The 22,959-nt window shown below is 47.3% G+C and overlaps 1 protein-coding gene across 15 annotated transcripts in view; it reads right to left on the bottom strand.

Moving 5' to 3' along the window:
• The window catches only part of PRRC2B (proline rich coiled-coil 2B), an 86,000-nt gene that overhangs the window by 23,944 nt on the left and 39,097 nt on the right, over window positions 1-22,959 (bottom strand). For 14 of the 15 annotated variants that reach the window (XM_068553534.1, XM_068553545.1, XM_068553541.1 and 11 more), the window contains exons 7-14: window positions 21,437-21,678; window positions 20,856-20,977; window positions 20,281-20,423; window positions 14,902-14,992; window positions 12,230-12,422; window positions 8,391-8,694; window positions 6,594-6,778; window positions 3,924-4,119 (exon numbers count right to left, since the gene is read on the bottom strand). In XM_068553534.1, the coding sequence (XP_068409635.1) occupies window positions 3,924-4,119; window positions 6,594-6,778; window positions 8,391-8,694; window positions 12,230-12,422; window positions 14,902-14,992; window positions 20,281-20,423; window positions 20,856-20,977; window positions 21,437-21,678 (1,476 nt within the window). The remainder of the gene's footprint in view (window positions 1-3,923; window positions 4,120-6,593; window positions 6,779-8,390; window positions 8,695-12,229; window positions 12,423-14,901; window positions 14,993-20,280; window positions 20,424-20,855; window positions 20,978-21,436; window positions 21,679-22,959) is intronic. The other variant, XM_068553547.1, reaches the window with a different exon arrangement.

Raw genomic sequence — 22,959 nt, forward strand, 5'->3', positions numbered from 1 at the left:
AACCTCCTGTCACAAAAATGCTGGACAAAACACATTAAACGTTTCACTCGCAGAGCTCCGTTCCCCCAAAACCGGGAAACCCCCAGGGAGCTGAAATCACAGCCACGGCCACAGCCACGAGCTGGTGCTCCCTAGAGGGGAGCCAGGGACACATCTATCAGATTTAGTAACCTACGGGCATGCTCCTAAATGCCCGCCCCCCCCCCAGGACAGGAGACGGGGCTTTTCCGCACAAGGCAGAGAGCTGCAGCTGAGATGCTGCTTAAACAAAGACCCTCAAAGGGCTATGCCCTCAATTAAAAGGTGGATCAGAAAAATATATGCTCTTTAGTACGGGGAGATGACTGAATTTGTGTCTTGGCCTGGGCTAGGGTAGGGAAAACAGTCCTCCATGAGGAGTTCATAGCCACATGCCAGCTTTCATGCAGGCTTGGGGGCAGGAGGGTGAAGTTCAGATTTATACCCCTAGAATGTTCCAGAAACTTCCTGAGTTAAAATAAAGGGTAGTTCTAGGCTGGCGGAAGAAAACATAAAACCACACTGGAGGGATATACCCTCAAACCAAGCTATACTAGATCCCCATGATAAATAAAGCTCTGCTGAAAATGAACTCACAATCCAAAATTACCACAACACTGTGTGGAAAACAATCCACTATGAGTCCATGGTAAGCCCACGGGATTATATACCTTCCTCAAGAACTTCAGGTAACAAATCAAAATGTGAAGCACTAGAAAATTATGTTTTAAATGATTACAAGCATAAAGGAAGGAATTAAAAACTTACGAAAAATATAAGACAAGAAAAAATAATAGATTTGAGGAAAAAAATTCTAGTAATAAAAATAGAATCACTGAAATTAAAAACTCACTGGACAGTAAAAAAAAAAAAAAAAAAAGAGCAGATCAGACACTGTTGGAGAGAAAAGAGAATAGGAAAATAGCTGAAGGATTTTCCCAGCAGGCCCCACAGAGGTTAGCTCTCTTATATATTTAAGAGACTTGGAAGGCAGAATGAGAAGGCACAAAATAATCTAAGTGGGCGACCTAGCAAGAAAGGATATAAAGAATGAGGAAAAAGCAACATCTGACATGATAATCAGAAGAGAATTTTCCAGAAGTGATGAAAGACATACATCCTTAGATTTGAGCACCGTGAGTTCTAAGCAGAATAAGGTACGGATAGATATAGATATATACCTAGACACAGCATACTGAGAAGGAACTACAGGAGACCAAAGACAAAGAGAAGATCTTAGAAGCAGCCAGGAAGAAAACAGTAGATTACCCAGACACGAATCAGACACACGAGCCAGAAAACAAGGAATACTATCTTCACAGTACTAAGAGAAAGTAACTGCCAACCTCGAGTTCTATACCCAGCTACACTATCATTCAAGAGGAAAGAGTGACATCAAGACCTTCTCAGGCGAAGACTATCTACTGCCAAAACAATTTTCCTGAAGACCTGGAGAGAATGTACTTCATGAAGAAATAAATGGAACCCAGATGGAAGGATAAGCAGCAAAGAAACTAGTAAACATACAGGCAAATCTGAACAAGAACAGGTCAAATAAAACAACAAATAATAGCTGATTTGGTGGGCATAAAACAAGGTGGAACTAAAATTCCAGGCAAAAATAACAAGACTGATGAGGAGGTAGTTAGAGCTCAGGTTCAGGGTAAAGATATTGAATAGCCTTTGCGAAGTCAAGGGTGCGTGTTAGAATTTAATGTAACCATTCACACAGCAGAAATAGAATGTAGAAGGAAAACAAACAAAAAGAATAGGAAAACTTGCCACCAAAAAAAGAAGAAAGAAAAAGAAAAGCATAGAAAAGAGGGATAAACAGAAAGCATAAAATAGGAGAGCAGGAAATCTGAATATAATAATCCCAATAAATCAAAAGGGAACAACTTCGGCAACTGAAGTCACAGAGCTTCAAAGTGGGTAAAACCATACACATCTTACACGTACAAAGATATTCTCCTCCAAAAAGGGCTCAGAGAGGAGGCCTGATGGTAAAAAGTTGGGGGAAAAAGATACCACATAAATACTAATCAAAAGAAAACTGGAATAAAATGATTACCAGGTAAAGTAGACATCAAAGGTAGAAAGCACAACTAATGATAACAAAGGTGCTGTAAGAAGATAAACGGAACAAGATGAAGTACGGCTTCCAGACAGATAAAGCAAAAACTGACAGGTTTACAAGATTTGCCAAAATCCACATCATGGTGGGAAATGTTCACACACCTCTTAGTAACTGAACAAGGGGATAAAACACTGTGATGATACAGATATTTGTAGAGCACACTTAGCAAGCACGATGTCATGGACCACGTCCAATTGCAGAATACATTCTTCTCAAGCCCTTGAGTGAAATTCCACCTGCCACTTCTTCTAAAAATAAAGTTCTACTGGAAAGCAACCACACCCATTCACTCACTATTGTCTACAGCTGCTTTTGCTCTACAACAGCAAAACTAAGTAGCAGTTCAAAGCCTAAAATAGTTATTACCTGGCATTAATAGAAAAAGTTTGTGACCGCTGGTCTATATCATACAGACCACGTTACCTGACCACGAGGCAGCCACGTTAGAAATTAACACCAGAAAGACGGTATTAAAACTCTACATTTGGAAGTTTTACAACATACCATAAAAAAATCACTCAAAAAGGATAAAATCAGACTAACATTTAGAACTGTACAATAATAAAAATGTATCTTAAAACTCATAGAGGCTCATAGCTCAGGTGAGACTTAAACACATGAGAAAAGTCAAACTAATGAGCTCATCAACATAAGCAGATAGAAAAAGAACAAAATACTTTCAATGGAAATAATGAGGGGGGAAAAAAAGCAGAAGTTAATGAAATAAAAACCAAATAAAATACAGGAATTAAGAAATCCAAAAGATGCTTTTTAAAAATAGCTTTAAAGGGACTTCCCTGGTGGCGCAGAGGTTAAGACTCCACATTCCCAATGCAGGGGACCTGGCTTCGATCCCTGGTCAGGGAACTAGATCCCACACGCATGCCGCAACTAAGAGCCTGCATGCCACAACTAAGGAGCCCGCATGCTACAACTAAGACCTGGTGCAACCAAAAACTAAGAATTAAAAAATTAAAAATAAATTCAGTTTATTAAAAAAAAAAAAAAAAAAAAAAAACAGCATTAAAAAAATGGCATTAGGACTTCACTGGTGGCGCAGTGGTTAAGAATACACCTGCCAATTCAGGGGACACGGGTTCGAGCCCTGGTCCGGGAAGATCCCACGCGCCACGGAGCAACTAAGCCTGTGCGCCACAACTAGTGAGCCCACACGCCACAACTACTGAAGCCCGTGCGCCACAACGACTGAGCCTGAGCTCTAGAGCCCGCAAACCACAACTACTTGAAGCCTGCGTGCCTAGAGCCCGCAACAAGAGAAGCCACCGCAGTGAGAAGCCTGCACATCACAACAAAGAGTACCCCTGCTCGCCGCCAACTAGAGAAACCCTGCACGCAGCAACGAAGACACAATGCAGCCAAAAATAAATACATAAATTTATTTAAAAAAAAAAAAAAAAAGGCATTAGACAAACCTTGGGAAAGACTAATCAAGGAAAAAAAGAGAGAGGAAACACAAAGAACATTAAAGAATGGAAAGACGGACAAAACAACATAGCAGAGATATAAAAATTAATTAAGGCGATTTACAATGCATAATCTTAAGGTCTCTTCCTGACAATTCTTTGTGCGAGGTACTATCATACCCTCATTTTGGGAAGTAAAACTCAGACTGGATATGGGACCTGCAAAGAGGTCAGACTGGAATCCAGGTGGGTCTGTCTACCCCCCCCCCCCCCCAAGGCAATACCCTTAAACACCACACTGTCCTGAGCTCCACAGGGATGGCCCACGGGACCACAGTGCTTACCCGAGGGATGCAGGGCTGAGGGATAGAAATCCACCGGGGTCCGCGTGGGCGGGATCCGTGGGTCCACGTAGGAAGGCATCACCATCCACCTGGGGTCGAAGCCCAGCACCTGAGGCTGGTGTGGGTAGAAGGTGCGCTGCGGGTGGGACGGCGGAGGGCACACCGGCTGCCAGTGCTGCATCTTGTACAGCTGCTCCTGACCAGGCGAGAGAGACCCGGTTGGACAGGCGCCGCGGGGCAGAGAGGCTGTGCGTGCGCGCGCGCACACACACTCTTCCAGCTTTCCGTCAGGCGGCAGAGACAACCCACCCAGAACAGAAGGCCACAGAGGGGAGGCCCCCGGGCACGACAGCCTTCAGGCTCTGGCTGTCTCCCAGGACTGACGGACAGGACAGTCACGCCATCGTCACAACTGGGCCCTGAGGCGCCTCTGCAGACGGGGCTTTCATTTAGATCAAACGCTCTCCTGGAGCTGACGCGTGACCAGCACAGCTCCCAGGGCGTATCTCCCCGTCCGCAACCGCCACCAGACGACACTCCTCCTCCTCCCCTCCTTCTGTCCCTTCAACCCACCCTCCTCACTCCGATGCCCTGACCACGACAGGAGCCTTCAAGGGTCCTCCACAGCTCTGCCTCTAGCAGCCCGAGCCCGACAGGGAGTCACAGGACCTACAGGGCCCTGCGGGTGCTGCCACATCCGCCTCCCCAGCATCGCCTCCCGCGACTGCCCCGGCCCTCCACTCCGCACGCCCGCCCGCCGCCGGCCTTGGAAACACGCTGGGCCCTCTCCTCTGTTCCCTCCAGCCCCAAACCCGCTCACCCCCACCCATCCTTCAGGCTGTGGCTTAAAGAGCACTGCGCCTCTGCGAACCCGCCACAGTTCCTGAGGTAAGATCAGGCCCCCTGCCCTCGGCTCCCACAGCACGGCGGCTTCTCCTGTGTAACTCTGTTGTTGGTTGCTCCCCTGCCTAAACCAAGAGACTACACGCCCAGTTCACTGCAGTATCCTCACCTCTACCACCAGACTGGGTAGGAAGAAAATTCACTGCACAGAAGGACACACGTGCAGCATCACCAGAGCATTAAACATCGAGAACCTGGACCCAGTGAGGCTTCATTTCACACACTGCTCCACGGCCCCAGTGACCTCCAGGGCCGCCCTCACAACTGCATCCCGAACCAGCATTCTGGCAGGATGCAGGTGCAGAGTCAGACAAGGACACACCCTTTCCTGCCAGCCGGCTGGCACCATCCCAGCCTGGGCTGGATTCCCTGGAAGGCTCGCCAGGGCTCAGGGCACTGCTTAGGAGCACTCAGAACTCAGTAAGCAGAACTCCCCTGGTCTCTGCCCGCAGCTCCTCCTCCCGTCTAGACCCCAGGTCCCCAGGGCAGCTGACCAGACAGCCTGTTTGCCAGACTCCTTCAGGCTGCTCTGACACGTCAGACTTCTTTCTAGTCTTAAGGACGGATTTACCTGTCACTGCCCCCCAGAAGAGTTATCCAGAGCAACTGTTACTACCGTGTCTGGCTCGCGTTACTCCAGAGATCTCTCCAGTCAGCAGTAATTCTTCACCAAGCCCGGGAGTAACTGCACAGTGCCTGCTCACAGCACAACGCTACAGAAGCGCGATGAATGTAACTTACTGTTTAGAGCACAGGACGTGGGGAGCTTCTGGAATGCTTCCTAGGAGCCCAAGGAAAGTAGGGTCTGGGGTGAACGTTTCAAAGGCAACTAAAAGAGATTCTGGGGAAAGGCGGGGACTTTGACCTGTGTCTCCAGGGTATCCACGTTCTGAAACTTTTTTGGTTATTAACAATAATTCACTGCACGCCTAGCCGCTGAACTAAGTTAACGTCCACGCATGATCTCAGTTTCCCACCAAAATGCACTGTTCATCAGTAATAAGCTTCACTGATCACGCCTGTAAGACAAACAACTGCCAATGAGTGGTTCCAGCTCAGCAAGATCGCCAGGCCTGCAAGAGACTGCTGGGATTACAACCATTACCCACATGATCTTCTTAAGAGCGAACAGTAGGTCTGTTTTAAGACTTATGGAGTGCCATTAAAGATGATATTGATCACACCGATAAACCAGTTTACAGGCATCACAGAACCCTCACCACCATGCCGAGGCAGGGACTCATTCCTTCCGCTTCACGCTGACCTGCCCAAGGCCACACACAGCTGAATAAGCTGCACCAGTAGCACCAGAACCCAAAGCTGTCTGATTCAAAACCCACGAACCCACGCTCCTAACTGAACGCTAACACGCCTCTCTCGGAAGCTCTCCAAGCAGCTCCCGGGCCCTTCCTTACTCCTTGGGAGGCTCCCAGGGTGGGGCTGCTGTCGGTGCAGGGAGTGGCCACGGTGTGCAGCTCTGGATGAAAAACCACTCAGACACCACTAACCAGTCCTTACCGGCATTAGACAACAGGGTCCATGAACTGCCAACAAGGGTTTTCATCCACAGGGTAAACCACCTGGAGGAACTGAAGGCAGGGCTGACGTCCCAAGGCCCTCACTCCCGGCATCCCTGCTGGTGACTGGCATACACGAGGGTGGGTTTCTATTGTTTGTTTTACTGGAAGGGGGCGTCGGGAAAAGGAGAGGGGACAGCCACTCCATGGGCAGGTCTGTTACGACACCTGCTAAGCGACCCCTGTTTACCTGCTGCTGCTGGCGCTGGAACCTGGGCGGAAGCGACTTCTGGTACTTGCTGAACTCCTGCGCAGGGGACCCAGGCTCCCTGGCCCCCTCCTCACTGCCGCCGCTCTGAGCCACAGCTGCAGGGGCTGTAGGGGCTTCCTCCGAAAACGTGTTGGGGGCTTCCTGGGCAGAGAACTCAGGGGAGCCTACGGAACAAAGAAGCAGAGAAGGGGCCAGGTGAGCTCACAGAAGCTCAGCCGAGCGATGTCTAGGGCAGGTGCTTTTTCTCGTTGGCAGTCCTCAAACCCCGGCACCGTGCTAAATGCTCCCCACGCACAAGCTCATGGACTCCCCCACACCGTCATCGCTCCAGAGGGGAGAAAACTAAGGGTCGAGAGATCAGAGGAACCGCCTGAGGTCACACAGTCAGCAGGAGAGCCGGGATGTGGTTCCGGGTGGGAGGGGCTCTGTTAAAACAGACCCCAGTAAATCAGAGCGGCCGGGGCTCAACGAGAGCCCCACATCCACCCTCCACCCAAGGCCGGGTGAGCCGGCCGGCTAGGCAGCCCCGCTGGCCCGTGTCCTCAGCTGTTCAATGAGGACGACAACTGCACCTACCCCACCGGGCCTCTGGAGAATTAATTCGCTGAGACGATCCCCGTGATGCACTTAAAATAGCGCCTGACAAGAAGTAAATGCTCAGCACAGTCTCCCATATCACTATTCTCCCTGAAATTCCCTTCTTTCTTGCCCCATCCCAGCTTTGCATTCGTTTTTTTGTCCAGCTTTATTGAGATATAATTGACATTTGTGCTCTTAAATCTACTGCAGGAGGCAAACAAACGCCAATGCAAAGCCTTGGGGACCCAGCGTCCCAGAGGAATACTGACAGGCAGGGCAGGCGCGGAGGGGCTCAGGGCACACCCCACACCCAGGCCCAAGCTCACTCCCCGCCATCTACTTCCTGGACTCTCCACTGCCCCCCCCCCCACCCCCAGTGAGTCCCTGACGCTGGGCCCAGGCTTCGCTCAGACTTCAGTGACAGGACATTGATTTACAGGAGGACAAGGGTCGATTTCTCTGAGTTCCTCGGCCAGAAGGGCACTGATGACCATCGTTATCACCAATAAGACCTCCATCTGAGAAGCTCTCAGCGACTGAAACTAACATCAGGCCCTTCTCTACTTAAGAGAGTTGGTTTTAGTTGATTCAAGAAAGTCACAAAAAACACAGCTGATCACATTCTTTAAAACTGCAGCAAGAGACACCCTCCACCTAACGCTGTTCAGCGTCTCTTGCGCAGCCGCGTGACCCACTCCTCTTAGAATAGCTGTCAGGGAAAAGGTATGCTAACAAGCAGGTGGGCTTCTTTCAACGTCCCGAGAGAGATCCCGGCTCCTGCTGAAGTCCTCCAGCACCTGCGTCTTCAGTCGAGCAGGGCGGTAACACCGGCAATGACAAAACCGGCGGCGTTGCCGTGAGTACGCGCGTGCTTTCTGCATCTAGAAACCGCTAAGTGCCTCGTGCACACGCTCCCCCGTGGCCCCTCAGCGTGCGGGGAGGTACAGGCTCCCATCAACCCACTTCACAGACGCGGGCCTGCGCGCCAGAGAGGTGAGGCGCCTGGACAGCTGGTTTAAGCGGCAGAAACGGGATGTGAACCCAGGCACCTGGCCCAGGCCGAGACGCCTAACGACCGGGACCCCCCACACACCAGCTGCGAGCCACGGTGGTGCTCAGAAGCCAGGGAGACGCAGACAACCAACCAGCGACACAGCGCAGGGTTTCCAGGTCATGGGACGGGGCCCTACAGCTCACCTCTGCGGACAGCTGGGCCATTCTCCTGCGGGGCGCCTGGAGAGCGGGCCGCCTCCTTCCCCGCCGGCTCCTGGGCCCCGCCCGCCTTCTGAGCCCGCCTGCACTTCTGGTCCAGCTGCTTGAGTTTGGCGGCACAGGCGGCCAACCTCTCCTCCCGGGCCCGGCGCTCCTCCTCTTCCCGGCGCTTTCGGGCTCGCTCCACGGCCTCGGACATCTCCGACTGGACGAACTTCTGCCTCGGGGGTGGCTTGTCCTCTTTGTCGTCGACAGACTGCTGCCGGAACACGCTGCCCGTGGAGGACTTCTGCCGGGAGAAGACGGTCTCAGATGAAACGCACATCACAACCCGGGCACAGGCGCCCCCAGGATGGGATGGGCTCTCCTTCCCAGGACCCTCACGCACCTTAGAGAGGCAGCGCGGCCCCGAGGCAGGCGGACCTGGGTTTCGATCCTGCTCTGCCCTTCACTATATTTGGAATGAGGCTTGGGTGAGCACCAACGTTCCACACCTTAGTTTCTTGTTTTGAACGATAATAAAGGAAGCCCTCGGGATTGTGAAGGTACATTGAATCGTTTGCAAAGCACTCAGCGCCGTGACTGACACGTGGGAAACACTGAGAAAACGGGACGCTCTCACCACCACTACTGAGCACACACGATTAGGGCCTCCACAGCTACATACCAAGAGCAGGAGAGCACACACTCACCATTTCTTAGCCACAGAACTGCTCTACTGCTTCTCCCACGACAATATATATAAACCTCTGGATATGAAGGGCCGCGAGAAATTGAAGTTCACACTCAGACATAAGGTTTCAAAGTGATTCTTTATATATAAAAATAAGTAAGCATCTCTAAAAACATCTCTTTTGGATATTTCATCCACTTTCGAATCTCTCGTTGGTTGTCAGTTACTGGACAAACAACCAGGGTGCCACCAATGCAGCGTGAAAAACTTTCAACACTGGGAAGGTTTCTCACTGATTGGCGGGAAGTGAAGCTGCAGGCAGAATACGCAATAATAGACGATGGGCATGTTTAAGTGGACCCCGGCCACTGGAATTCCAACGAGGTATGACTAGCAAAAAAAATATACAACGTCCTGTTCTGAGTGGTAGTTACACAGATGTATATAATTGTCAAAAGTCATCAAACGTAAAGAAACAAGATCTGTGTCTTTTTGTGTATGTTAATTATACCTCCATAAAAGCAATATGTCACACAGTGACTGTAGCCAAGGAGTTTTCTCCTCGAAACTAATCATAATCCAGAGACGATTGCTACACTCACAAGATTATAAAACTTCTAATTTAGAAGCACGAAGGTACTTTTTACCAAAGTGTGCACTCTTCTCCTTTGCCCTTGACCGCTGCCATCTGTCCATGCTCCATAATGGCTGTGCCCCGTCTCACCCCACGGCTTATCTATCTCATGACCTACCTTATCCCCTGGTGTTCAATACATCCTTGCAGATGATCCTTAAGGCATATCCCTGACTATTATTCCCTTCAGAATTTCCCAGAAATGAAACCGCAGAATCAAAGGGTATAGTCTTGAGGCACATCATCAAGACTACAGATGTGTCTTTCAAAGCTGCCCAAAGATGAGCTATCATTTTATAAACTAAGTGTTCTGCAAAATATTTAAACTGTGACAATCTTTTCAGAAGTTTGGACCCATAAAAGTTATAGAGATTTTATCTTTGTTGACTCTATTCAGATAATTCAGTGTTGTTACGAGCAGATGAAAGTGAAACCTGCTTTTGAATACTGAGCAACCCCAATATATGAATGAAATTTGGATTAATTGCAAGGTAATTTACAAGAGTCGTGTTGTGTCTATTTTCACTTGCGTCCCCTGTACCGAGCACAGTGCCTAGCATGATACGCACTCAATAAAAAAGACTGAAGACCGTTACTTTATACCGAGATGTGGAACAGGAGCCCTTTAAATAGCAAAGTGCATCGAAAATGGCAATTTTGCCAAGTGCATTTAAATTAACGCCTTCCCATCCCCAGCTCTGCCCCTCCTGCTCAATTTAGTCCGAAAGTCACGCGAGGCGGCAGAACAAGGCAGGCACCTGGTGCCCGGGAGTCAGAGAGCTCAGGGCAGGTGGTCAGAGCCCAGGGCAGGTGACGAGAGTGTGCACGTGGAGATGTGGCTGGTGTGGGAGCTGGGGCCCAACCAAGCAGGGTGAGGAAGGAACCCCTAGAAGAGATGGCCCAGCAGGGAAATTCAGGGCCGCGTGGAGGTGGGGTGCAGTGACATCTGAGTGGCTCAGGAGGGCACCTGTGCAAGGGAGAGAGGGTGGGGGCAGAAACAGGGAGCCTGACCGAATAGGTACAAATACCAGGGACAATGGCAAACCGCTAGAATGACTTCTGTGGAACTGGAGATATCCCTGTGCTTCATGCGTGTGTTATCACGTACCTACGCTTCCTGACTGTCCCCGGAGAAGGGCCAGGAGCAGTGGCGCTCTAACAGCAGTGAGTACTCCTGGTGCCCACATATTAGTTCCTAAATATCACTGAAGGCTGACTCCAGGGCCAAGGTAGGACTAAGGACAAAAGGAGCTTTAAAAAAGCTTGTTCTATCAGAAAGCAAGGAATTCCTCAAAAAAGAATGGAGACGTAAAAAGCACACGGCTGCCAGCTTGAAGAAGCTCCCAAATCAAAGACAATCTGAACATCAAAAGAAACAATGAGGGCAACAGACTATAACAGACTATAACTGATATTAATTAATTAAAAATTTGATGAGAAACAGGCTATTCGTAGTCTCAGAGTCACTCCCCACAGAACTGCTGCTACCCATTACAGATCTGGAAGAGTGTGTGCAAGTTCCATGGTGGGAAACATGGTAGCCACCACCTTAATCAAGAGATCCACGTGAAGGTTGTCAGAGCGGGCAGAGTGGAACCACGGTCACGCAGTAGGATGCAACGAGAAGAGTCAGTGACAGTTCTGAGAGATTCTAGCCAAAAAAATGGAAACCTTGAACCCAATCATGAGGAAGCACCAGACAAACCCGATTTGAAGTGCATTCCACAAAATAGCTGGCTTGTCATCTTCCCAGGTATCAGTGTCATGAAGGTTTAAGCAAAGGCTGACAAGCTGCTTCAGACTGAAGGGAACTCAGGAGCAGGACACCTGAGGCAGCGTGTGACTCTGAACTGGATCCTTCTGTATGAAGAACGTGAATGGGACCGTGGGTGAAAGTGGGATGGAGTCTAAGGATTAGACGGCAGTGATGTATCAATGCTAATTTCCTGGATTTGACTGTGGCTACCTAGAGCGAATGTCATTTTTTGGTAGGAAATAGATACCAAAGTGTTCTGTGGTGACAGGGGCTGATCAGGCTGGCGACTTACTCTTCAAATGGTTCAGAAAAAATATTCTTTGTAGAACACCAACTTTTCTGTAAGTTTGTGACTGTTTTCAAAATTTTAAAAGAAAAATTTTAAATTAAAAAAAAAAAAAAAAAAAAAAAAAGAATGTCCACCTAGGCTTTTTCAGAAGCCCGACCACTGAACTCAGTGAGACATAAACACACAGGACAGCCAACTAGATGACCTGCTGGAGTCTTTGCCTTGGATCTCCGGTCAAATGAACTTGAAAGGGCTCGTGTGTGTGTGTGTGTGTGTGTGTGTGTGTGTGTGTGTGTGTGTGTGTGTGTGTGTGTGTGTGTGTGTGTGTGTGTGTGTGTGTGTGTGTGTGTGTGTGTGTGTGTGTGTGTGTGTGTGTGTGTGTGTGTGTGTGTGTGTGTGTGTGTGTGTGTGTGTGTGTGTGTGTGTGTCCCAGCTAATCACAGGCAAAGAACCCCTGCAGTGCCCACGGTACCTGGTAGTCAGGGCCTGACACCCAGCTGTGAAGCTTCCTAGAAGGCGGCTGAGGTTCTGGCACCTTCCGGACGACACGGGTCCTGCCTCCTGTTTCGCCCCAGTCCTTTCCTTCCTCTTGGGTGCGCTTGGCATCAGCACTGTCTGCAGAGCTCACTGACAACTGCCGCTGCCTCCTGGGGTCCCAACTGTTCCTGCGACAAACCGCACAGAGTGTTAGTTCTCCCAGGCGGCCCAAGCATGGTCTGGCCTCACTGGTCAGGCCCTTAGGAATTCCAAAGTTGGCTGTCTACGTACCAATTTCCTTCATGAGAGCAGACCTACCCCGCACCCCCTCTACAGGTGAGAGGATATGCCCAGAGCACCAAAATCAGCACCAATGTTTACCAAGTCAGCCTTACACACACGGCTCCCGGCAGGATGCCTCACACCCATTACTTCATTTACTGCAAAAAAAAAAAAAAAAAGTCTCTACTTCCCCCACGTTAAAGAGTTGGTAACTGAGTCTCCGACAGGTTGGGGAGCTGTTTTCACAAGGAAGAGCTAACAGATTTGAACCTAGGACTCCCACTGAAGGCCCCTCTCTTTACGCCACAGCTCCCGCCCTGTGCTCTGCATAAAGGAGTTGCTTAATAAATGCTCCTCACAACAGCAAAAGAGGGCTCACTGGATGATTCATTATAAAGAGCAGGAGGAACAAAGCAAAGCGCACACAGCATGGAAAAGGAGGAGAGATGCCCAACGGAGGCGATGGGAAGGCTCGAAGCGAGGGGAGACCTGTGCAGTGCTCACCTTTACATGCGCCAGTGTAAACAAAGGCACTGGGGCAAAACACACATGTGCATCTACTCAGCACCTCTTCTTTAGTGGTGCCCACTAAACCCAGCAGGAGTGCAGAGAAAGGCAGGGAGTCGGACCTGGCTAATATACGTGTCTGCGCAGGTGCGCACGCACACACACACACACACACACACACACAAACACACACACACACAAAGCACGCACGCACGGGAGGTGGAAGGGAGATGAGGCGGGTGAGGATCAGGAGACCACAGACGGGGCGACAACTGCTAGCGACTCCTGACTGCAGTCAGAGGCGGGGTGCCCACACGAAGCCTCCTGACCCACCAGGAGAAATCAAGTCTGTAGAAGACAACTAAGGGACAGTGTGAGGGTGAGATGGAAGGAAGGACATGAGCTGGCCAGCCTCTCGATGGTGCAGCAAAGAAAGGATGTGGGTCCCAGTGGCCCCCAGAGACAATGAACAGGAAGGGATGGAACAGGAAAGTTTCAGGAACCCACTGTGGATGGGAAATAAGATGTCAAAGAAGACTGCGGAGCTTGTAGTAGGAGTCTCAACCAGCTCAGGGAACACTGAGGTCGTGGCTGGTGGACTCAATTTGATGTGTCCTTGGTCACAGCCAGTGGTGAACTGGGTCCAAAACCCAGGCCTAACTCTTTCAGATGAACATTCAATTCACATCAACTCAAACAGACAAGAAGACAGTGGCCTGCTGCTCCAATAAATCTGCAAAACTTTGCTTGCCATTGATTTAAATTCTTGATCACATCTCCTTCTGAGCTTAGTGTTCCAAAAACTGACCCATAGATATTTATTTCCCAAGTGCATCCAAAGCTTCAGTTGAAATCAAGCAGCATTAAAATAAATTACAGAAGCCTCAATTCGTTAATTGTTTGTGTATCATCTGAGAAAGAGCGGCAGAAGATCATCACCAGCTCCCTGCGGAAGAGGAGCTTTGAAGCGAAAGATGAAATAACAAAGACTTGCAGACCCAACTACATAAACATTCGATTACTGACAATAAAAGAGACAAAGAGAAACATATTAAAGCACTAACAACATCTAAGCAATATAAAACAGTAATCACATTTTAAAGGAAAGCAGAGTAAGTCCAACAGATAAATATACAAAGGAAACAGGCAATTTCACGCAAAAAGCAGCATTCTTATTTGCCAGTACTGGGGCGGGGGGGAGCAAATTAAAGCAACCATAGGTGCTCTCTTAAAAGTACTAGCCAATACTACTGGTATCATGCTAAAAACTAGAGGGACTAGACTACAATGAAGTATTTTCCAAAAGGTGTTGTGAGTAAAAATCAGTCCAATGGAATGATCCAAAAAAAAAAAAAAAAAAAAAAAAAAGAAGAAGAGATTAAAGTGATCAAATAAGTTTAGGAAACGTGGCATACCTGCCTCCCCCCAGATTCCCAGCGCACTGCAGTATGCATACCCTAGGCTCTGGATGACCTTGGAATAAATAGTTAAGTGGAACCCAGGTGGTTTCCCAAATTTGCTTGGCCAGAGAAGCCTTCTGGGGCACTACACCCAAAGCAATCTACGGAACAAGCAGTCTATAAGACACGCTTGGGAAAATACTGGCACGGTGGTTACATCACTAGGACTCAGCCAGCCAGCCAGCCACGCCTGGGTGCAAATCCTGGCTCCATCCCTAAACAGCTGTCCTCAATAGCTATGGCCCTCTCATCTGCAGATGGAAAGAGTATTTGCCCTTGTGAGGTTGCTGGGGTAACCAGGAAATGCACTTGGCATGGTGACGGGCACACGGCAGCACCAAGAACACTGGTGCATTTACATCCCGCTAAGGTCACGTTCCGTGGGAGCGGAGTTACCAGCGGGGACAGGGACACTTACCACTTTGGCCTGCCATCCTTCACAACTTCCTCCTCCTCCTCATCATCACTGAACTTCAACTTTTCCGAGTAGTCCACTTCTTCATGGAGGCCTGCAACAGGAGGACAGCCAGGGAAAGTGAGACAAAATGAGAATCTCAACAGTGCTAAGGTCGCCACTGGGGAGCTTCCTCCAGTCAGGAACTGCACCAACCCAGCTGGGTAAGGCACACCACCCAGCTGCCACCACCAGAACAAACACTGCAGATAAAAATGAAAGACAGGGCTTCCCTGGTGGCGCAGTGGTTGGGAGTCTGCCTGCCAAGCCAGGGGACATGGGTTCGAGCCCTGGTCCGGGAATATCCCACATGCCATGGAGCAACTAAGCCTGTGCTCTAGAGCCCGCAAGCCAAAACTACCTGAAGCCTGCGCGCCCAGAGCCCGTGCTCCGCAACAAGAGAAGCCACTGCAGTGAGAAGCCCGTGCACCGCAACAAAGAGCAGCAGCCCCCCCCTCGATGCAACTAGAGAAAGCCCGTGCACAGCAACGAAGACCCAACGCAGCCAAAAATAAGTAAATAAATAATCTTTTAAAAAAAAAAAAAAAAATGAAGGACAGTGCTGGCTCTGGTAACAGCAAAGTAGCCTAGTTAGACTAACACCCCCCTGGTTAGACTTAAGATAACAGCTCTTAAATCTAGACAAAATATTCTGCCAAGTGTATTAGGAGGTGAGGAGAGTGAGCAAAAGCAGGCAGCAACCAGCCACGAGGCCACCCTAGCAATACAGACGCCTGAACAGTGAGATTCGCGGGTGGCCGTTTCGCCCCAGGGCCCTCCGCTACCCGAGTGGCTCAGGTGGCAGAAAGTAACCATCAACTGATGAGTGGGTACACAAAACGTGGTAGAGCCATACAATGGAAGAGTATTTGGCCATTAAAAAAAAATTTAAAAAGAGTTCAGACACATGCTGCAACACGATGATCCTTGAAAACATTATGCTAAGTGACAGAGCCAGATATGAAAAGCCGCATATTCTATTGTGTGATTCCATGGATATGAAACATCTACAGCAAGCAAACCCACAGAGACAGAAATTAGATGAGCGTTTGCCGAAGGGTGTGCGTGGAGGGCAGGTGGTAACTGGGAGTGACTGCTAATGGGTATGGGCTTCTTCCGTGGGAGACAGAAATGTTCTGGAATCAGACAGGGAGGATGATTGCACAAACCTGTTAATACACGAAAAATCTCTGAATTTTAGACTTTAAGAGGGTAAATTTTACGTAATATGAAAATCTGTCATGTGAATTATATCGTTAAAAAAAGGAGACGACGACAAAAAGCCCAATCCAATTAAAAGGCGAGTTAGATTTGATGATAAAGCAAGTGCAATTACATGCTGTTTCCCAGAGCATCACTTTATATACAAACACAAGTGGGTTAAAGGGAATGGATGGAAAATATACATCATGACTACACAATAAATAATTTAAGTCAGAGCAATGATACCAACATAGGACAAAACAGACTCCAAGACAAGAAGCGTTACGAGAGATAAAAAAGGATATTTGAAAACAATATAAAGGGACAATATGTCAGAATCATAAAAATGATAAATGTGCATAACAACTTCAAAATAAATGAAGCAAAAACTGACAGAATTAAAGGGAGAAATAGATAAATCCACAATTATAGTAGACAGTTTAACACCTCACTTTCAGTAACTGGTAGAACTAGACAAAAATGTAAGCATATAAGATCTGAACAACACTACCAACCACCTTGACTAAACTGATATTTACAGAATGTGATATCCAACTTATAGAACACACATTCTTTTCAAATGCACTTGGAATATTCACCAAGACAGACCATATATCTTGGTCATAAAACAAGTCTTAATAAGTTGGAAAGAACTGTAGTCATACAGAATATGCTCTCTTGACTACAATGGAATTAAATGAGAACTCCAGAAAGCTCCAATTAAAACGACTGGTGAACTAGAAAGCAATCAAACAATGGAGAAAACTAAAGCCAAAAGCTGTCTCTTTGTAAAGATTAATTAAACTAATAAGCCCTTGGCAGAAGTGAACATGAAAAAGAGAAAAAATACAAATTACCTAATTATCAGGAATGAAAAAGGGTGATACCTGTATCACTACAGACCCTACAGACATCAGAAAAAAAAAAAAAAAAGAAAGGAATGTTATCAACAACTTTACACCACTAAGTTCAACTCAAAAGGAAGGAACAAATCCCTTGAAAAATCACAACTCAAATGAAAATCACAAATCAAATACTGACACAAAAACATCGGAAATCTGAGCAGCCCTATAACTAATCAAAGAAGTTAAATTTATTATCACAAACGTCTTTAGAAAGAAAATTCCAGGGCTAATCGGTTTCACTGGTGAATTTTATCAAGCATTTATGAAAAAAATAATACCAATCTAACAGAAACTCTTTCAGAAAGTAGAGAAGGAAGGAACATTTTCCAACACATCTTATGAGCCCAGCAAAATCTGATATCCAAAACCCAAGGACGATATTAAAAGAAAATTACAGACCAATATCCGCCATGAACACAGGCACCAAGAATCTTCACAAAATATCAGCAAATTGAATCTAGACGTAGGTGGAATTTATTCTAGGGATGCAAAGTTGGTTAGCATTAAAAAAGTAAATCAGGGGGACCTCCCTGGTAGTCCAGTGGTTAAGAATCCACCTTCCAATACAGGGGACGCGGGTCTGATCCCCGGTTGGGGAACTAAGATCCCACATGCCATGGGGCAACTAAGCCCGTGTGCCACAACTACTGAGCCTGTGCTCTAGAGCCCACGAGCCACAACTACTGAGCCCGCGTGCCACAACTACTGAAGCCCAGGAGCCTAGAGCCCGTGCTCTGCAACAAGAGAAGCCACCACAATGAGAAGCCCGCCCACCGCAACAAAGACTAGCCGCCACTCGCCGCCACTAGAGAAAGCCCGCGCACAGCAACGAAGACCCAACGCAGCCATAAATAAATAAATGTACTAAAAAAAAAAAAATCAGCAAACTAGAAGTAGAAGGGAATCTCCACAATCTGATAAAGAACATCTCCAAGAACCTTACAACTATCATCATACTTAATGGTGAAACACTAAACACTTTCTCCCTAGGATCAGGAATACAGAACTTGAATACAACATTGTACTGGAAGTACTACACTGCAATAAGGCAAGAAAAAGAAAAGGCACTTAATCTGTCCCTAGTTATAGGCAACATGATGGTTTATGCAGAAAATTCTAAGAAATCAACAAGAGCTAGTAAAACTAATGAATGCATTCAGCAAATCGTCTGGTACAAGATCCACACACAAAAATCAACTCTATGTATGTCTATATAATAACATCAAACACTAAAAAACAAAACTATTTTTTTTTAAAAAACCAGTACCATTTACGATAGCGTCAAGAAACATAAAATACTCAGGAATAAACATAACAAAGATGTTCAAGACCTCTATACTGAAAACTATAAAACACTGCTGAGAGGAATGAAAGCCCTAATAGAGAGAAAGTTTCACCAAGTTACTGGACAAGAGATTCAAAATTAAGATTTCATTTATCCAGAAATAAATTCAACACAATCTTAATCACAATGCCTGCAGGCTTTTAAAATACTGACCGGTTGATTCTAAATTTACATGAGAATGAAAAGAACTTAGAATAGTCAAATAATCTTAAAAATGAACAAAGCTGGAAAACTTACACCACTGAATTTAGAACTTACTATAAAGCTACAGTGTGGTATTGGCATAAGGATGAATAAACAGATCAACGGAACAAACAGGGTCCAGAAATAGACCCACACTTATACGATCAACTGATTGTTGGCAAAGGTGTCAAAGCAACTCAACAGGGAAAGAAAAGTCTTATCACAAATGGTGCAAAACAATCAGACAACCTAATGGATTAAAATGAACCCCGACCCCTATCTTACACCATATACAAATTAATACAACATGGATCACAGATCCAAAAATAAGCGTTAAAACTATAAAACATTAAGGGAGTATCTTTGCCACCAAGGAGAGACAAAGATTTTTTATAAAGGACACAAAAGTAAAAACCATAAAAAACACAAATTTGTAAGTTAAACTTCATCAAAGTTGAAAACTTCTGCTCATCAAAACGCAGTGCTAAAAAACGAACAGACAAGGCAGGCAGTTGGAGAAAATATCTGTGAAATGTTAAGTCTCCAAGGACTTGTATCCGAACACACACACACACACACACACACACACACACACACACACACACAAAGATACCAGGAGCCAAATCGACATGAAAACGTGTTTATCATCATTAGTCATCAGCAAGATGATGAAAGTTAAAAGCACAACGAGATACCACTACACACCCACTAGAATGGCTAAAAATAAAAAGACTCACATCAAAGTGCTGTGAGGCTGCAGAGCAACTAAATTCTCAAAATCGAGGCTGGGAATGGCATCACCAGCCACCATGGAAAAAGGTTTGGGTGCTTCTTATAAACCTAATCACACACCTACCCTTTAATTCAACGATTCCACTCCTAGATATTTACTCAAGAGAAATGAGCATATTATTCATAATGGAACTTTTTGAATGGGTAAACAAATTATAGTATTTGAACAAATTATAGTATTTGATACAATGAAATATACCTCAGTAATTAAAAGCAACTATCGATATACAGAACAACATGAATGAATCTCACAAACGTCACAGCAGAAGGAAAGCTGTAGGACTCCGTTCGTTTGCAGTTTGCAGTTAAGATTCATCGTAAGACAGGGAGGCCTTGGGCAGAGCCTCGGACACAGTCCGGGAGGGAGACTCGCTAGGGCGGGGCTGGGTGGTGAGGCAAGTGCTCTGTATCGTGACTCGGCTGTGCTACTCAAGCGTATGCATCTGTCAAAACTGTAAAATTAAACGTGTGCCTTTCAATGCCGTTAAATTTTACTTGAAAACAAACAATCTAAAAAGAATTTTAAAAGAAAATAATCAGGTTGGGGGGCGGGGTTGGGTGAAGATAAGAATGCAGAATGTCGGCACTCGGTGACAGGGAGCTACCTGGGGTTCATTACACTCGTTCGTTTTAACTTTTCCATTATAAAAAGTCTTTCTCCCTCTTAAGATCAAGACCAGAGACCAAAAGAAGACCTGGCTCAGTCAGGAAGCAACTGCTCGTCTGAGTGCCAACCAACAAGGATCTCTTCAGGGCACCGAGGCTGCTCCCTGCCCCATGTTTTCATTCCAACTTGCCGAGGAAAACAGTGGACTTGGTGTCAGAGGACTTCCAACCTTGGTAAGCAGAGACAGACCGCAGTCCTCCCTTCCTAAACCCTCAGCTGTGAGCCCACCAGCAAACACCGCCACCCACCTGCCCAGCCGTCATCAGCATCGGTGTCCAGATCGTCAAGGCCCCTCAGGTTCTCCGCGTTGACGATGGTGGGCCTCGGCGCCCGTTCCACCAGCTGCCTCAGTGGACGGATCGGGCGAGTCATTCCCGGCCTGTTTTCTTTTCTGATGAGAGAGAGAAGGGTAAAGATGCTGGACTCGTGTCAAGTATACATATGGAAGCAAACCCAAATACTTTTCCAAAACTAAGTCCTACACTGCAAAGGTTCATGTGTGCCCTTAATATTAAAACCGTCTCCTTTTTAAAGAACACACAGTGAACAAACATATCCTCGAGAGAAGTTCTGCTTCATTCTTCAGTTTTATATGCTCAGGCTAATGCCTAGGGTAGCAGCAATAAACACTGGCCACACCTTCACCTGCCAGGAACTTGAAATCTCTTGTCCTGCCCCAGCCTCCTCACACACCCTGGGTCTTGAGCTGGTTTCTCTGAGGTCTCCAGAAGACAAAGCACTTTCACACGTAAGCCCACTATCTTGTCCAGTATCACCAACCAGGCTAATTTCTACATACGGGACTATAATGCAATAGCCTTACCCGTCTTGGTCATTCATCTGGAACTGTCTAAAAGGAACACGGGGTTCAAGACGGAGCTGGGGAAGGGGAAAAGTTCCTCGTTCCACTGTACTCTGGTTCTCTGATGACTGTGGCGAACACATCTGAAACATAACATCAATGAACAGGGTTTTCTGGTAATGACCCAGATTCTGAGTTCCACTTGCATTAGAATTTGTTTTGGAAAATGGAAAATGGGAAAAAGAAACAGGAAAGTCTTGGGGTTTCCCAATTAATCCTATCACCATCTCCCCCATTTCTTTCCTGCTGTCAGTACGCAAATCTGGGGACCTGTGTCTTGGGGAACATACCTGCCTCTCCTTCTTCTAAAGAGCTAAGGCTAAGATAACACCCACATCACCAGGGAGAGAAGCCAGAGGCCCTTCAGATTTGAAAAGGAGGAGAGAAAATGCAAAAGTAATGGAAGCCTCCAAAGTAGGGTACCAGGGCAAAGAAACTGGGAGGGAGAACCCAAGGTGGACATTCAACCACGTGAAGTAGGTTCTGCTGGACATGAACAATCTGACCTCACGGGGAAAAAAATGCACACTCCGAAGACTTACAAAAGCAGGAAGCATGTCATGGTATGTAGGTGGGTGGTATACATTCCCCATGAACTGTGAAGCCCCTTTTCGGACAGGCTGAGCCGGGCGGAGAGAGGGGTCCTTAGAATCGCTGGTACATGACGAGGAGGGGGCTCCGTCTCCCGCACTCGAGTTCCTGCTGCCCAGCTCAGTTGGGGAGGCGCTCAGAGACGTGGCAGAAATTATGTTTCGCCCACCGCCCTCCCTCCAGCTTGTCACATCTGGAAATTGAAAGGGGGCAAAAGGGGAGAGGAAAGAGGAGGGGGAGGAGGGATTGTATGAGGTTCTGAAGGTCAAGGGACCCCCCTCACTCACCAAAAAATTTTTAAAAATTAAAAAATAAAAAAAAAACAAAAGTGAAGAATCAAGTCGACTGGTCAAGTCTGTCAGGGAAGGTGGGGGGCAGACGCCTGGGCAATGACTATGAACTTGCTGAGGGAGTCTGACTGTCAGAGAAACACAAAATAAGGTCCACTCAGAGAGGAGGCAAGTGGAAACGAGACGTGGTCTTCATCGACTCACAGAAACTACACAACCTCAGACCTAACACCCCAAAGAAACCAAGATGGCCCCAGTGAAAGCAGCCTCGGGTCATCTCTTCCACAAATACTGACCCCATTTCTTCCACAATCATGCTGGCCCCAACAGTGCTCAGCACTGGACTGGACTTTAGAACCAGAGAGAGTTCCTGACACGTGTTCAAGCTCCACTCAGCACTGGCACCTCTAGTCAGAGAGAGACCCCCCAACTGTGAAGTGAAGCAGAGCTGCTCTCCCCACCGAGAGGGGGGCTGGAAGGGTCTGGGGCCCTCCCCACCGGGCCTCGCCCCACCTGCTCTGGCAGCGGCCTGTGGGGCCCTCCCACAGGTCACAGATTGAAACCTGCCAACCCTCTCTGACCATCTTTTTAAGATGATGCTTTCCACTGCAAACGTAGCAAAGCCTGGCGGAATTAAGAGGCCAACGAGGAATCAGATGAGCCAAAAAGACTCCTCTTTTCAGTCAACTTGTAGTTAGGAGTTGAAACACGAAAGGTCCCTGAGTACCTGACCCCTAAGAGGATGGAACCCAGGACCGGAGCCACAAAGCCAGAGACTGCTCCCAGCTCTTCAGGTACCTCGTGCGTGATCTTGGCCAAGCCCCGGTCACCCCTCAGGCCACCTGCTTCTTCATCTTCTCAAACAAGGAGATGGAAGTGATCCCAGAAGCTTCTTCTAGTTCTAAACTGTTATAATCCTACAGCAGCTCATCTTAATTAATCCCAGAAAGTTAAAGTTCTTGGCCTAAGGAATTTGATTATATATTTGAAGCAGCCAAAATAACCCAGCATAGGCTGTTGAAAAGGCAGTATGTTTTATGAGAGTTGCACAGTGATCGTTTCATTTACAGGATATCTGTTCTCACTCTGGGATACCTTGGGGATTAACCAAAACAAGCAGATAAAAGTCTCTCATATTTCAAAACCTGATCAACCCCCCGCCCCAAGGGCTACTTCAGAATCCG

This window comes from Eschrichtius robustus, chromosome 10 (genome assembly GCF_028021215.1).
Source record: "Eschrichtius robustus isolate mEscRob2 chromosome 10, mEscRob2.pri, whole genome shotgun sequence".
Lineage (NCBI taxonomy): Eukaryota > Metazoa > Chordata > Mammalia > Artiodactyla > Eschrichtiidae > Eschrichtius > Eschrichtius robustus.